At 44.6% G+C, this 17,090-nt stretch overlaps 1 protein-coding gene across 3 annotated transcripts in view; it reads left to right on the top strand.

The window, feature by feature from the left end:
* The window catches only part of PRPSAP1 (phosphoribosyl pyrophosphate synthetase associated protein 1), a 37,891-nt gene extending 24,711 nt beyond the window's left edge, over positions 1-13,180 (top strand). For 2 of the 3 annotated variants that reach the window (XM_063120334.1, XM_063120333.1), the window contains 2 exons: positions 1,000-1,146; positions 3,292-4,661. In XM_063120334.1, the coding sequence (XP_062976404.1) occupies positions 1,000-1,146; positions 3,292-3,450 (306 nt within the window). In that variant the 3' untranslated portion in view covers positions 3,451-4,661. Of the gene's footprint in view, positions 1-999; positions 1,147-3,291; positions 4,662-12,924 lie in introns of those variants that run through there. The other variant, XR_010025193.1, reaches the window with a different exon arrangement.
* Positions 13,181-17,090: the final 3,910 nt, after the last annotated feature.

Genomic DNA, 17,090 nt, shown 5'->3' with positions numbered 1-17,090 from the left:
ATTTGATTAAATGTGTAAAGAAAATTCAACTCTGATGGACAGTCATGCTGTACTGAGTGCCTGCTTGTTAGGGTTATAGGTTGGGCCCCAGGAAAAGAGTGTGGATCCAGTTGTCTTCCCATTCGGAGGAGTGATTGTTTCAAGGTACAAAGGTAGACATCTTAGCTTTGCCAAGCTTGCATAGTGTGCATGTTGCCTCTGTGCCGTAGGATTCCATGTGAGCAAGTTGCAGGAGGGGGGAGCAGAGAGGATTTAGCCTGCTCTTCAGTCTAATAGTAATCCTAACAAGAATTGGGTATGCTGTTTCAGCATCTCACATCCTCTGAGCCAGATGTCTAAAGCACTGCAGCCTATGTTGGTTTCCCAGCAGTCTGCATGGCTGACATGAACTTGTGCATTATGTGCAGTCTATGTGGCCAGCATCCCACAATATGAAGGTGTCCTTGTGAAAACACGCCTGCTTTTCTACAGGCTGTTATTATTATTTATTGCATTTTTGTACTGCCCGACAGCCGATGCTCCCTGGGCGGTTCACGAAAACTTTCACAACCATTCACATCTTGTAGGTTATTTCCTACAAGTGTTCCCTACAGCAATTGCAACCAAAAGCAAAAGATTCTGAGCCTACTCTTGGGAGAGGGGTGTCTGATGCCAGCAGTGCATCCAAAGCCATTTTTGTGTTTTCAAAGGTCTCCCTAGCCATTGGCCACTTCTCGTGCCAGAGAAATGTTTTTCGTGACTATTTTAGGAACAACAGTCTTTCATCCATCTTTGAAAAAGTTTGCTTCAAGTATATATGTATTCATTGTAGCAACTGAGACCTAGTTTAGGATATGCTGGCAATGTACCAGATATTTTCACCCATAACTCTAAGTAGACACTGAAGCATCTTGGAATAATTCTGAATTTACGGAAGTGGTTATGGTCTGTGGGATAGGGGAGCAGTTCCAGCTTGTTAGTAATGTTCAGGTTTTAATTGGTATTTGCTTTGCTTCTCAGGATGACATCATTGATGATGTAGAAAGTTTTGTAGCAGCTGCAGAAATCCTGAAAGAGCGTGGTGCTTACAAGATCTTCATTATGGCCACTCATGGACTTTTGTCTGCAGATGCTCCCCGTCTAATTGAAGAGTCATCAATTGATGAGGCAGGTCTCTATAGGTTGTAGACATGGGCCTCTTGCCAAATAAGTGTATTTTTGTTTTGTTTTAAAATATACACTTATGGATTCAAACCCATCAGTAAGGGGCAGAGATTTGTGCGTGGAGTACAAGGCTGATGCATGTGTTTAACATGTAATTGAAGGCAAGGGTCATTTGGGTTACTATGCTGAGATTGGAGATCAATCTGGATTGTTACTCCAGGAAAAATAATGATTGGCTTAGAACCAAACTTTGGGGATTTCCCTGCGGTTTATTTTTCTTTTTAAGAAGCCCCTTTTCCCAGTGGGGCCTGAGGTCTATCTGCTGTCCTCCACATTCAGCAAAATTTATTCTCCCCACTGCCATAGTTCATCACTTTCCAGACTATGGAAATATAGAGCTGTGCTATGGCAGCTGTTTGTCTCAGAATTCTCACTCTTCTGGCCTTAATACTTTTTCCCACCAAGAGTAATGTTGTGTTTTAGTGTCTCCCAGTCCCGTCCCCCCTCTCTGAAAGTTAGGAAAGGAGGAAGAAGCACTGTGGGCACTCACAGACACAGAATCATGTCTGCATTTCTCCAGTTAAGAAAATGCAGCAGAGCACTAGAGTGGCAATCCTTGTGGTGCATTTTGTTTTTTGGCCTCAGGGGTTTAAGAGCCAAATCAAGATCTCCAAACTCACCTATACGAAGCACTGTGTTTTCTCCCCTAGCACCAAATACTATAGGAAATGTTAGGGTTGAGAGAGCCTTAACAGAATTTAGCCCTGTTTAAGTTTAGGTAAAATCAGAGAATACTAGAGTTGGAAGGGGCCTATAAGGCCATTGAGTCCAACCCCCTGCTCAATGCAGGAATCCACCTTAAAGCATACCTGACAGATGGTTGTCCAGCTGCCTCTTGAAGGCCTCTAGTGTGGGAGAGCCCATGACCTCCCTAGGTAATTGGTTCCATTGTTGTACTTCTCTAACAGTCAGGAAGTTTTGACTGATGTCCGACCAGAATCTGGCTTCCTGTAACTTGAGCCCATTATTCCGTGTCCTGCACTCTGGGCCTCCTCTGTGTGACAACCTTTCAAATATTTGAAGAGTGCTATCGTGTCTCCCCTCAATCTTCTCTTCTCCAAGCTAAACGTCTGCTGTGCCACTAGATTGTTCTTGAATCCTGCAGTATAAGCAGACAAGAATTGGAAGCCCTAGTTACCACTCTTTGGTCAATGTAAATTGTTGCCTTTTTTAAGTGAGTGAGTACTGGGGAGTTTATTACTCACTGTTGCTCAGCTTAGTTCTATTGGATTCTCACCATCGGTGCCATAGTCAGTGCTGGTTGGAGAGAAGCAGGTTGTCGGACTGTGCCTCTGGATTTCAAATACTGTGATGAAAGAAACTCCTCCCTTACTGTAAGATTCTTCACAAGCTAGTTAATGGTGGTCTGGTTTTGAGGGATTTGGATGGATGTACAAGTAGGTAGGGAAATGTCGAAAAGGATTTTTTTCAGGGTATCACTGACTAGATCTATGTTTAGCCATTACTTCTAGAAGAGAGGTGTTGAATTTCTTTTAGCCCAAGGGAGAAATTCAATTTTGGAGAAGCTCAAGGGGGGGGGGGGGGGCAAAATTCCAAAAATACCTGCATATTTTAGCTTAAAGCTTTTACTGTCAGTAACTAAGCTTAAGGAGAGGCATTTCAACCTTTTAAAATTGGGGAAAGGTGCAAAAGGTGGGAAACCACTAAGTGATCAGTGGTCAGGGGAAAGGAGGTGGTTATCTGGGGAACCCCTGTAAGGCTGGATTTGGGACCCCAGGTGGGCCAGATTTGACCCATGGGCCTGATATTCAATGCTCCTGTTCTAGAACATCTGTCAGTTTTAGTTTCTCTTGCAATAATTGTATTAGCTTCACCCCAATGTGCAATTAATACAATTGTATTACCTGCACATATTTGGATTGGACGCCCAACAAGACATCCAATACAAATAGTTTAAATCTGGCTGTAATCTCTCTTTATGTTACAGAATTTTAAATACACACACAATCTGGTGTCCCATGGAGACCACCAAAGAACATATGGTCAGATTTAGATTTTTGTTTTTCAAAGCCAGATTCATCCAAATAGATGTTGTCTTATGTTTTTTTCTTCTCCATGTATTGTTAGGTGGTGGTCACCAATACAGTTCCTCATGAAGTGCAGAAACTGCAGTGTCCCAAGATAAAGACTGTGGATATCAGTTTGATCCTCTCTGAAGCCATCCGCCGAATCCACAATGGGGAGTCCATGGCTTACCTTTTCCGCAACATTACCATGGATGATTAGATGCTTTTTGTCATTCCATTATCTGGTTTCCTCAACTAGAAGGGAGAAAGGAAATGTGCATGAAAAAGCAGTGCCATAAAGTTGATTGTACATCATTTAGGGGGTGGGGGGAGTTTTATAATGGGTCTGGGTATTGACTGATGCCGTGAGACCCGAGAAACTGAATTTTACTGGTCTAATAGTCCTCTGTCTGGAGGCTGTTCGATCAGGATGCAAAAAGGCATTGGAGTCTGTTTTAAATAGTTTGAATGATAACTCGTGGTTGCCTTTTGCTCTTGTTAAACAAACTCAGTGCGTGACACAGGGGCGATTGGGGTTGACCTGAGAGGCTTACTGAGATTTGATTTATTCCACAAATTCTCTAAGCCCACACACATCCTCAAGCTACTTAGAAGAAAGTGTGCTGCTTCTTGCACTGGTCGTATGTGCAATGCCCTCTTGTCATCTTGAACCATTCTTAATCTCATCGATGCAGCAGAACGTCCTTTTGTGAAATCATCTACAAATAGATTCATTTTATGGCAGCCTAGGTAATTTTGTCAGCAGTAACATAGCATGATGCTAAATGGTTCCAAAGTTGTGGTAGAAACTAGAATGTGCTACCTCTCCTCATTTATAGATCACTGGGTGCTAATCCTGCCTAGCTGGCATGTAAGAGGGGTGTAGGAGTTCTATGATTCCTGCTACAGTCTGTGAGTAAAGTGTGAGATTAAGCACAGTCTAAGGAGGTTTGCTTCTGGTGGTATTCTGTGTTCACACAAGGCCATAGATTGAGCTACATTCTCCAGGAAGTATGGAGAAATTCATGCAGTACCTTCCTGTGTCTTGCATAGCTGTATTCCCTGATGCAAAACAGTTAACCTAGTAAAATGGTACTTTGTGAATCTTTTGTGTTAGAAGAGATCAATCTATCTTGCTATCTGTTAACATTAAGGTCTTTCCTGGGGTGATTTAGCTTGCCTCTCAAAGCAGTGGCTGTTACACATTTTATTAAGAAGGCATATAGAATTTCATATTTGCTTAGGATTGTCTGTTAGATGCCAGCCTCTCGCTTAGGTATGGAGCCACCAATGCTTTGTGCTTCCTCCCTCCCCCCAACCCTTAACACCTGCTCCTAAGATCTAGTGTTCCACCCATAAGATTCCTGCAACTCTCTAGCAAATCCCCCACGATTTTTGGGAATCGCTAATCTAATTTCTATGGATCATCAAGTTCTTCTTCGTGGTCTCTATGCATCACACATATGGGCTTTGCGCCTGCGCAGAGACCAGACCGGAACCTTCTCTAGCTGAGTGGAACGTTTTTGGCGGGAACCCCTCCCCCACGCTACCGCGCATGTCCATGGGGTTCCCGCCCTTACCTCAGTTCTTCGTCGTCCGCCGTTGTGCCTAGACCGAAAAACTTTACCTCTAGCGTTTTCTCTGTTGATCTATTTAAAATACTTTTCTAACTTACCTTTTCTTCAGCTTTCTTCTTTTTCGTCCTTTTTCTCTTTATCTATATAAAAAAAAAAAAAAAAAAAAAAAAGATTTTTGTAGTTAGATTTCTCCTCAGCGACTTCGGTCGTGTGAGGCCTTTATGGCAATCAAAGCACCATTTAGAAAGTGCGTCAAGTGCGGAGCTAAGCTCCCTCCGTCTGACGGCCATTCTTTGTGCATTATCTGTTTGGGAGAGGGACATGTGGTAGAGACCTGCCACCATTGTATGTCTTTTACCAAACAAACCAGAAAACACCGAGCAGACCGACTCCGCTCCGTACTTTGGGAGAAGGCTCTCAAGGCCACAGAGGCCCCTTCGATGGAAAGAACGGCGGTTCATAAGTCTGTTGCCCGTAAAACGGCAGTTACAAAGACTGTTGCGGAGAAACCGTCAGACCATAGCACTGAAGTGCAGACCAGAGCAAATAGGGCTGAGATACCCCTCACGCCTGGTCGGTCTTTATCGAGTTCTATGGCTAAGACAATCCCTAAAACAGCCAGAACTCTGATATCTTCTTCTGAGCCGGAGAAGAAAAAGAAGAAGAAGAAAAAGAGGGATGTGGAGAAATCCACCGTACCGTCACCTCGACATCGGGAATCGGCCAAGAGCCATTCCACGCCTCCTGCCGTACCGACCACTTCGATACCGAGGTCACCTTCGGTACCGAGATCTATGTCAGTACCGACGGCCATGATACCGACATGTCCTCCAAGTTTATCAGAGGGTGAAATTCGGGATTCAGTGTCGGTAACGTCCGCTCGGCAACCTATGAGGCCGCAAGAACTCGTACAGCCTTCCCCGAGACGGACCTCAAGAACAGATTGGGACAGGGCATCGCAGTACTCTGATTCCCAGTCTAGATATTATGACTGGGAAAGATACCGTCCTCAACAATATTTTCAAGGGGATCAAGGTTACTACCAGCAGGAAGGTTATTATGCACAGCCTCCTCCAACAACAAGAGTCTGCCAGTTGCCTCTGCCTTCTCCATCCGCTCAGTTAATGTCGACGGTATCGACGCCTCGACACCGTGCACAGCAAGCAATACCTTCTGCTGCATCTGCTACTGTGCTGCCGCAAGATGATCAACATGGTCTGCAAGTGGTGACGTTATCCTCACCAGAGGATAACTATCCTTCCGATTCTGAATCTGAACATTCAGTTGCTCCAGCTGCCCCTTCACCTGACGATGCAATCGACGATACAGACCCGTCCTCTCCTTCGGACGATATGGTTCGTTTTTCGGACCATATGCTTAGGATGTCCAGAGCATTGGGACTTGACATACAGGAAACAGATGAATCGGTAGTCGACCCAATTTATGATGTCTTTCAGTCGACAACGAACCAACGTTTGGCCATTCCTGTTCCTCAAGCCTTGAAACAAACGGCTCAACTGTCATGGAAAACCCCTGCAGTGACACAGGCAACATCAAAGAGATTGGAGACACTCTATAAAGTTAAGGAAGAGGATGCACAATTTTTGCTTCAACATCCTAAGCCGAATTCCATTGTAGTGGAATCGGCACAGGGACAGTCACAAAAGACTCATTCTGCACCTGTCGATAGAGAGGGGAGGAAATTGGACCAAACTGGCAGGAGAGTTTACTCGTCCTCATCTTTGGGCATCAGAGCATCGGTGTACGAGGCAACGATGGCGAGATATCAGATTTTCCTTTGGGAAAAGATGGGTTCTCTATGCGAACATCTTCCGGAGGATAAGAAGGAGCTCGCAAGAGTATTCCAGAATGAAGCGACAGCCATAGCAAGGCAGCAATTGTCTACCGCTCGACATCAGGTGGATTGCCACTCAAAGTCGATGATGGGGGCCATTTCTTTGAGGAGGCACGCTTGGCTCAGATCAGCCAATCTTACTCAAGAAACGAAAGGGAGGATAGAGAGCATGCCATTCGATGGCGAAGGTCTATTTAATACAAAGACTGACGAGACGCTGGACTCTATTTACAAGGCGAGAACAACAGCCAAAAAGATGGGGTTTACTGCTCCTCCTCCACAGACTCAATACCGACAGAAGAGATGGATAAGACCTCCTCCACAACAACAACGGCCCCAATACCAGCAACCAAGGCAGCAGCAGCAACAACTTCAAAGGAAGCGGCCTTATCAGAGCCGTTTCCAACAGGAAAAGCGTCAGCCCGACTTCTCTAAGAAGCAGCGGGTTTGACTCCTCGGCTCCAGATCCACCCCCTTTTGCGAACCGCCTAGCACCCCATTACCATCAATGGGAGTTAATAACAACAGACTCCTGGGTGCTCACTATCATCAACTCGGGCTATGCCATCGAGCTCGATGCCCTCCCTCCCTTTTCCGGCGTGAAAGCAACGACTCCATCCCCTCCTCTGCTGCTCGAGGTACAGACCTTACTATCGAAGGGAGCCATCTCTCCCGTGCCTGCAGAGGAACTCAATCAGGGATTTTTCTCTCGTTACTTCACGGTCCCGAAGAAAGATGGAGGTCTTCGACCGATCATGGACTTAAGACAGCTGAACAAGTTCATCACCCCGAGGAAGTTCCGTATGACAACGGTTACTTCAATTCTGCAGCTTCTACAGAAAGGAGTTTGGTTTGCAGTGGTGGATCTGAAGGATGCGTACTTCCACATTTCCATCAGGAAGTCGCATCAAGCTTACCTTCGGTTTTCGATCGGAGTGTCCCAGTACCAGTTCACCGTTCTTCCGTTCGGATTGGCCACGGCGCCGAGGGTCTTCACGAAGGTTATGGCGGTGGTATGCGCCCACCTAAGGCAGAAAGGCATTTGTGTTTATCCGTACCTGGACGATTGGCTTCTCGTAGCGGACAGCAGCGAGGCGCTCCAGTCGGATATACTAACCACCCTCAACCTGTTGGACTCGTTGGGGCTGTGGGTCAACCACGAAAAGTCCATTTTGACTCCACAGCAGAGATTGGACTTCATAGGGGTAACCCTATCCTCTCGAGACGGGAGAGCATACTTACCTTCAACCAGGGCAAACACCTTGCAGCAGTTAGCCATCGACATCGAGAGCCGGCGGAAAGTATCGGCTTGGACAGTCCAGAGACTATTAGGCCTGATGGCAGCCACTACGGCAGTCATCAGGTTTGCAAGACTCAGAATGAGGGTATTGCAGGCCTGGTTTTTAAGAACTTTCGATCTCAGGCTCAATGCTCGACGAACTTACCTTTCGTTACCGAAGCAAGTCAGGGCATCGCTGAAATGGTGGTTCTCGATGTCGACTCTTCTCGAAGGCGTTCCATTCCAACAACAGGCGCCTTCGGTAACGATCACCACGGATGCATCCTTAGAAGGATGGGGAGCCCATTGCAGCTCCTTAACCTCTCAGGGTCGTTGGCCTCGATCACAGAGGGAGCATCACATCAACCATCTCGAACTCCTGGCAGTAGAAAATGCAGTAAAAGCATTTGCACAGATGATCGAGGGCAAGAATGTCTTGATCGCGACAGACAATACTACTGTAGTGGCATACATCAACAGGCAGGGTGGAACAAGATCACACCCCCTGAACCGTTCTGCACTCAGGATATGGAACTGGTGCATAAAGAGAAGGACTTACCTGACTGCGATCCATGTAGCCGGCAAGGAGAACGTCTTTGCGGACTCTCTCAGCAGATCCTTCCATGTCGACCACGAGTGGGAGCTCGACGTCGAAGTGCGGGAAAGCCTTTTTCGGTACTGGGGCCGCCCTGTTGTCGATGTCTTCGCTACCGAGGACAACGCAGTCTGCGCCAAGTTTTGCAGCAGGGCAGGAAGAGGAAAGCGCTCTCTAGGAGACGCTTTCACCAGAACTTGGAGAGGAAATCTCCTGTACATGTTTCCTCCTTTTCCACTGTTGACAAGAGTGATAGCCAAGATCCAGATGGACAATTCCGATTGCATTCTGATCACGCCGTGGTGGCCTCGACAGACGTGGTTCTCACACGCTCTTCGGTTATCGAGAGGGGATTACATCAGGCTCCCGTCGACACCGAAGCTACTGTCTCGACACCAGGGCAGGGTTCGACACGCAGATCTGTCGACCCTCAAGATGACTGCATGGAGGATAACAACAACTCCTCCTCTGCAACTAGAACTTTGACTGTGGATCACATTATATTGGCAGCACTAAAGCCTTCCACTAGGAAAACTTATGCAGCAAAGTGGCAAAGATTTCGGAACTTTGCTTCAGTACAAGATCAAACACCAGAATCTTGCCACTTACCCTTCATCCTTAATTATTTATTGACACTTTTCCAGCAGGGACTTAAGCTCGCATCCATCAGGGTTCACCTTGCTGCGATTACATCTTTTCACCGGGGTGTGGATGGTTTTACACCTTTTACCCATCCAACAACCAAGAAATTTCTGAAAGGTCTGAAGAACACGATACCGACTGTGAAGACTATCGTGCCGCCTTGGAGCCTGTCAGTTGTGCTGCAAGCATTGACACGCAAGCCCTTCGAGCCCATGGCTTCGACAGACCTTAGGCTGCTTACTTTAAAGACTGTCTTTTTAGTAGCCATCACATCAGCAAGACGTGCAAGTGAGCTTAAAGCTCTTAGGATAGATGTTCCATACACTATCTTTCATAAGGACAAGGTTGTGCTACGCACAGACCCAGCCTTCCTGCCTAAGGTAGTGTCTACTTTTCATCTGTCCCAGCATATTTCTTTACCTGCTTTCTTTCCTAATCCAACTACACCTCTTGAGTCTTCTTTGCATACTCTCGATGTAAGAAGGGCTCTTGCTTTTTACAAAGACAGGACAGAGACATTTAGAAAGACAAAGCAACTGTTTATTTGTTATGGTGAGCCTTCTAAGGGACTCCCTGTCTCTTGCCAACGACTGTCACGCTGGATAGTGGAGACAATAGAATTGGCCTACTCTATTTCTAAAATAGAGTTAGTGAAACCTGTGACGGCTCATTCCACCAGAGCTGTTTCAACATCGGTGGCCTTCACCAGAGGTGTTCCCTTGGCAGAAGTCTGTAGAGCCGCAACGTGGTCCACTCCATCCACGTTTGTCAAGCACTACAGTTTGGACACCCGTGCGAGGCAGGACTGCTCATTTGGGAGGACAGTGCTTTCAGAGATCTTCAGATGATGCACCAACCCACCTCCAAAGGTATGTCAGCTCGCTATTCGCCCATATGTGTGATGCATAGAGACCACGAAGAAGAAATGCAGGTTGCTTACCTGTAACTGTAGTTCTTCGAGTGGTCATCTATGCATTCACACAACCCACCCACCATCCCCACTTGGTGGTGTGAGACTTACAAATGACACTGTTTTATTGTGGAATGTACTTTATTTTATTTACTCTCATGTTTATGGGGGCACAACGTCGGACTCCTGTAAACTGAGGTAAGGGCGGGAACCCCATGGACATGCGCGGTAGCGTGGGGGAGGGGTTCCCGCCAAAAACGTTCCACTCAGCTAGAGAAGGTTCCGGTCTGGTCTCTGCGCAGGCGCAAAGCCCATATGTGTGAATGCATAGATGACCACTCGAAGAACTACAGTTACAGGTAAGCAACCTGCATTTTTTAATGCCTCAGGAGTAGATCTTGCTATCAAATCAATAAGAAGTTTTGGAAAGAAAAGGGGGAAAAACAGCCCTTAGTCATTTTATAAGAATGAACAACACATGTGTACAACAGCAAAAATGCTGCATATTTCCCCCCAGATAACTATAGAATATGACTTTGATCTTCTACAGTCTAAGGCTATTTCTAAATCACTAACATTTTAAAGGTCTGCTTTCTTCAAGACACTTCACAAAACCACATAGTATAATGCTATTTACTTGAACTATGGTTTATCTAAAAATCAAGGATGTAATATTTGCCAGTCCGTATGTAGTAGATGCCTAAAGGGGGCAAGGTAAGGCTAGTTTCAGGTCACGGTTCCTGCTTGATTTCCTGACTGATGGCAGCTGCTCAGAAAGGCAGAGCTACCATAGAGATGTGAGGCAAACGAAGTAAAGCCTGATGCCACCCACCATGCTGATCTGGCAGCGCCCTCTGAAGGAGCCTCTGCAGCATGGTGCATCCCTGGGTTTCTCTAGCTCCTTTACTCTGCAGTGGTTTTGATTGGTTCATTCAGTTCAGCCCTGCTTGCCTTAGGCCCAGCTGCTCCCTTAGGTTTTCTAGATCCATACTCTGTATCTTTTAACAGTTCAGCCGAAGGGAGGGTTTTATCTGGGGCATCTTCCTGCATGGTGAGGATGGAATGAAAGGAGAAAAACCACACCTGCCAAAATCTTGCCTCTAAGAGTTGACATGAAGGGGACAGGCGCCCTGACAACAAACCACACACCTCCTTGCTAGGACAATCTCTTTCCTCTAACAGCTCATAACCCCTCATGTTGCTGTGATAATGGTTTCCCCAAGCACTACTTTGTTCTTGATCTTTTCAGCGCCATCAGTTCTCCCCCCCCCCCCCATGCAGTGTGTAATCTGTCCCTTTCATTTAGCCAACCTCTGAGGGCTCAGGGCTCCTTAGTCTCCCTGTTTCCTGCTGAGAGTGGCTTGGCCGTTAGAAGAAGTACCTAAAAGAGAATGCGTGACTCGGGCATGCTCCTTGCGCAATGTAATGAGTTCCATGTACTCGTTTCTACTAAGGACACTGTATTGAAAACAGAAAAAGGAGTTATGTCCTGACCTCTTGGCACTCTTTGGAACAGCCAAAGCTACTTAGGACGCAATCCTATCGGGAGGCGTGTGGAGGTAATCTTCACCTCCATGCTCCTCCTGCTTTGCATTTTTGCTAGATGGGCTTTTCTGCTCCTCTCACTGGGTCTTTGTGGAGTGGGAGGGAAGGAGGCCAGAGGATTCTTTATAAGCTGGCCTCTTCAGTCCCCTCCATACTGACAGAACTGCCCCCTTTACCTCCTCTCCATGATCAGCTTTGCAACCTCAGTGAGCCAGCTAACATGGTTCTCTCCACACTGGAGTGAGGGGCTGGGGAGCTTGGACTCCTGGGTCAGAGGGCTGTCTCCAGCCTTGGCTTCAGGAATCTGAACTATCCTATGCCCCCTACTCAAGCCCCAAATGCTATCTATGGGCCATAGGATTGCTCTCCCCCTTGCTTATATAGTTCTTCCAATCTCAGCCATCACAATAGGACCTAGTTGCCAAATGGACCTTATTGAAGCTCAATACTCTGTTCTGCACGTTGGAATTTTTACAGCGTAAGTTATCTGTTCTGAGCATTCAGTATTGGGAAAGCCATGAGCTAGAACACTTAATAGGCATTCTATGACATCATAGAAGTTTAACCAATTGCTGCTGAAGGCTTCAATATCATGGATTTTTTTTTAGTGCATTACAACATTGACAACAGGCTCTTGAGAGCTCCCAAACACCTGCACTAAAAGGTGGGGAGAGATTCTGCTATGGTCTAACCCATTCCAAAATTGTACGAGCAAATAATGGGGCTAAAGTCTGTTAGTTAACTAATCTGTATCAACAGTCACATTTTAAGGGGTGTTGCACCGAAGCAAAACTACCAATAGTCATGGCAATGGTATGTTAAAACTGCCTCAGCGTCACCCCTATCACCGGTTTCACGTACACAGGCACTAGGGTTTAAGTGCCTTAAGTGTGGAATGGTAATTCTAATCCACACTAGTGATTGTAAGAACGAAACTGGACATGGTGTACCTTTCAGATTGATTAACTGGGAACTTGTGATGTTGATACTCTTTAGACTATCACCCCTAACTGCTTGAAAACATAGATGAGGATGTCAAAAGAGACCATGCAGACTTTTTTTCTCTGCTTATCCTTGGGAATGGGGAGTTGTCCTTCAGCTTTCCCCTACATATTTTTCTCCCGCTCCAGCACATTTAAATACATTTCAATGCATATTGAAGGACAAGCAAGGCGACTGCAAGTCCAAGGAAGGTCTTGACTGTTCAGCAAGTGAAGGCTTCTCTGTTTATGTATGCAAAAATGCACATTACACAACTTAACTACCTTTCTGTCTCATATTGATTCCATAGGTATATATGTCTAGACACAAGGACACCTTGTTGAATTTCTAGTTTTACACCCTCTCAGATGACTCTCAACATCTCTTGGAAGAAGCTCACAATGGTTTTACTGTAAATGCTGAGTGTTAGAGAAAGAGTTACCATACCTGGTCCATTGTTATGGTTTTTATGCACTTGAGTTCAAAGTTTGAGATATTTCTAATGTTAACAGAATGTACTTCTAAGGTATTAATGGCATTGCCTAAAGTGTGGGAAAAATCTGAAATGTTGTGACGTCTCCTTTGTTCTCAAGCCGTTTCAGGTTTATGCTGGTTATTAGTTGCCAGTTTTACAACAATCAAAACTATCCATATACATGGTGGAGAGTAAAAAGTTCATCTATGCATTATCCGTACTGCTTTGTTCAAACACTATATTGGGGTTTAATCTTTGTAAACAATTTGGCAGAGGCAATCTATTCATGAGACCCAGGAGTACAGCAAGACGGGTGGCGGATTAGGATTAAAGTGATATGAGGGTGTTATGCATGGCACCTGCAGTCCACGTGATGAGTAGTCATGGTATCAATCTGCCCATGCTAATCCTAGGGATTTTTCTTCGCATAATCCAGTTACTGGGGCATTCATTCTTTAATCATATTGGTCTTCAAAAGAGATAAGTCAGGAGAGCCTCTGCCATTCCATCACCATGAGCTTTGGGGAAAGATTCTACTCCTTGTAAACAGTTACCTTGAACTGATGATTTTTTTAAAAAAAATTGCTAGTTTTGCGGGAGCTTACTTTGAATGTCATAATTCTGTAAGTATTGGGAGAGCGCCTTCAACCTGTGGCTGCTGCTTTTCCTTTTTTAATGACTCCATCCTTGCTACCGCCCTTCTTGCTTTTGATGATCTTCAAAACCGAGTATAAAAGCAGTGCCACGTCCTATTTTAAATTATCAAATCTGCAATAGCAAGGCCCAAGATAGGTTTAATAATAATAATAATAATAATAAATTTCTTACCTGCCTCTCCAATTGGATCGAGGCGGGGAACAACAGCAAGCATAAAATACATAAAATACTAATTAAAAACATAGTATACACTGTTAAAAAACATCCTAAAAGCATCCTAAAATTCTACTGGATAGGCCTGCCGGAAGAGATCAGTCTTTGATCAGTTTACAATCAAAGCTCCTCTATCTGGTGATGTAATAATAATGATGATGCTTTTAAGGGGAATACTTGGCTTTTTAAAAGTCAGATATTTAAATAGTTTTGTTCAGATTTTTAACTATATTCAAATTTTTTTGAATTGCTTTGCTATTTTAACATTTAATACGATGAGCAAATTCTCTTATTCTTCATCCTTGCTTTGCTGTGCTTCATGTCTATAAAGATGACAGGGTGGTGCCACAAACCCATTTCTTCATGCAATTGCTACCCTCCCTCTAAGCTGGTCAGCATCCCCACAAGCTGAAGCTCTAGGGGAAGGGAAGATAATTCACACTTTCTGAGATACAAAAGGTGTTCAACCCCATAGAACAGCACAACATGGAGTGGGCAAAACCATGCGGCCACAAATAATTGTGACATGAGCAAATATCCAGCCTTTCTGCATGCGCTCACAATGCATGCCCCAACTGCAATTTATTTATCCTTTGCAAATGTCCATGATAATAATCTAGTCTTTATCTGTTGACAACAATGCAGTTTCCTGTATTGACCTATTTTGGGGTAGAAGGTAAAAATGTTGTTTGCTCCCCATTTCCCATTCAAAAAAGAGTGGGTGTTTGTACCACATTGTAGACATGAGGTGGTGTGGCTGTATTATTAACTTCATGGGGACTCTCCATTGGTAACAGCATTCCATTATAGGAAAGATAATTTATTTACTTATTTATTTATTTATTTATTTATTTATTTATTACATTTCTATACCGCCCAATAGCCGGAGCTCTCTGGGCGGTTCACCGCAATTGACAGTCTGTCTTTCCTAAGTGCAAAATGCTCAGAAAATGCAGTATCTCCACAATTGAAGTGCTAACTTGAAGGAAAGTGTGTGAACTGCACATGGAAGATGAATGCATGTCCAAGTGAAATTCAGATCCTTCCAAAATCAGAAGGAATTTTGTCTCTGGCTATGGATTACATCCCCTTCATTACAACAGCAAAAAAGTGAATAATGCAGAAAGTCCTTCGATGTGCTCTAGAGAAACAGCTGGATCTGATTCCCATCTAACTCACTGTCGAATAGAACCCAGACACCTCTTTGCCAGACCAAAATGCAGTTCAGTTGGCACCTATTTTACAACATGTGAAAATGAAATGTGTTAGTTTATACAGCTTATCCCATGATACCAACTCTGGATTCAAAGACTGCTCAATGTCTCCTTTGTGCACACCCTTGCCTTCTTCCAGCACTAGTTTTCATAATGATCTGAAACGGGTGTGGTGTGATGTATTCAGCGTATTCCTGTAGGGCTTAACCTCCATGAAAATATTGTGCCTTTCTTGGACCTGCTGCTGATGCTTAATCCTTTCTTTGCTGGCTGCTGCTAGTTGTTTAGGCTCAAAATTGTTTGAGCCAAAACAAATATGCAGCTTTTTTGTTGCAGGGTTCCAGAAGTGCATGGAATCTATGCTAGCTAAAGGGCCTTGAGGAAGACGCAGAGGGTTAATCATTCCATTTAATCCAAAGCGGTTTATCATTATTATAATTTGGTTTGATGTAGTAACTAAAACCGGATTTAGCAGCACCAGGTCTTATGGTCTTTTTGACTGCCAGCAAGCCTTAGCCTAGTGAAAGAGAAATTGCCATTCCTCCCCTACATGACCTGGGATTGCTTATGGAAGCATCTTGTGACTGCAAAAGGCCATAAGGGACAGCCAGTGAGGCAAAACTGCAATTGCAGTTTTGAAAAGATTGTTACAGATTCTTCGGAATACCTTGAGAGCTGCTACTACTTATCTCAAATTGTAAATAGTACAAATGTCATCAAACTAATTTCAGTTGTGTCAGCAATTATGGCGAGTTTATTGCTGTCCTGCAAATTATGTATGAACAGCAGACAAATCAGCTGCAGCCCCTCTGTCTTGTTATACATTATTAGAGAGTAGAGATCTCCACTGAGCAAGTTCACTGTGACCTATGTTTCTGTGAAGAGTTTGGCAAGGAGTTTAACTGAAGCTGTGCGTCAAAAGGTTGAAGTCCACTGAATACAGAGCGTACAGAGGGCACAAGAAAAAGAGAATGACTTCAAGAGGGTTGCTGTGTTAAAGTCTATTGCAGCAACACCAACATGGGCAAAATGGGGCAAAGCTACCTTACCTCTCACTATAACCAGGCCTTAGAAGCCTCCTCTGCCCCACCCTCTTGTTTTCTCTTTTATCGGCCAAGTGCTCTCTGTTTCCTCTCCCAGCTGTTCACAACTCACAGGTATTGTCCTGTCTTTAGTCCTCTTGGGGAATGGACCAGAGCCCAGAAAATGCATACCCCCTCTTTCATTGGCACAAGATCAGCAACTGAACAAAGCCACATGTGGCTCCCAAGCTACCGTTTGACCACCCTGGTGCATAATGGCCACATTCAGAAGACACTTTAAATCACGACTTTAACCACGGTGGTTAAGCCAAAAAGCCAGGCTGTGTTCAGAAGACACCTTTAACCACAGCGACTAAGGCAAAAAGCCTTAGTCACTGTGGTTAAAGCCGTGGTTTAAGGTGTCCTCTGAACACAGCCCGGATAAAGACGTGGTTTAAGGTGTCTTCTGAATGGGCCCTATGTCTTTAGTAGCCTCTGCCCCAGCTAGAGTTTCAAATAAAACCCTTGCAGCAAATTTGGTTTGTTAACCTGTATTATGAAGGTGAACGGTGCAAGTAGAGTTCAACAAAGTGTTGGTGTTAAATCATTTGTTAGTGTATATGCCTTCATATTATGGTGTAGTCTCTGGCTGAAATAGTATATGGCATACTATATGCTTACTTAACAGGGAATAGCCTCCATTTAACACATTTGGATTTGCTTCTAAGTAAACAGAGATTGTGCTATAAGCAATTAAGGCTGTGATCCTATTCAGTCTTAGGAGTAAGTTGCTTCTTTAAACTATGGAAAACAGCTGCATATCAGTGGATTAGAAGAAATCCTGTCATCAAGTGTCATCCAGTTCTGGAATTTTCTTTCCCCATCCCAGGTCTGT

The sequence above is a fragment of the Elgaria multicarinata genome, chromosome 3, assembly GCF_023053635.1.
Source record: "Elgaria multicarinata webbii isolate HBS135686 ecotype San Diego chromosome 3, rElgMul1.1.pri, whole genome shotgun sequence".
Lineage (NCBI taxonomy): Eukaryota > Metazoa > Chordata > Lepidosauria > Squamata > Anguidae > Elgaria > Elgaria multicarinata.
This window is presented reverse-complemented; position numbering and strand designations above follow the sequence as displayed.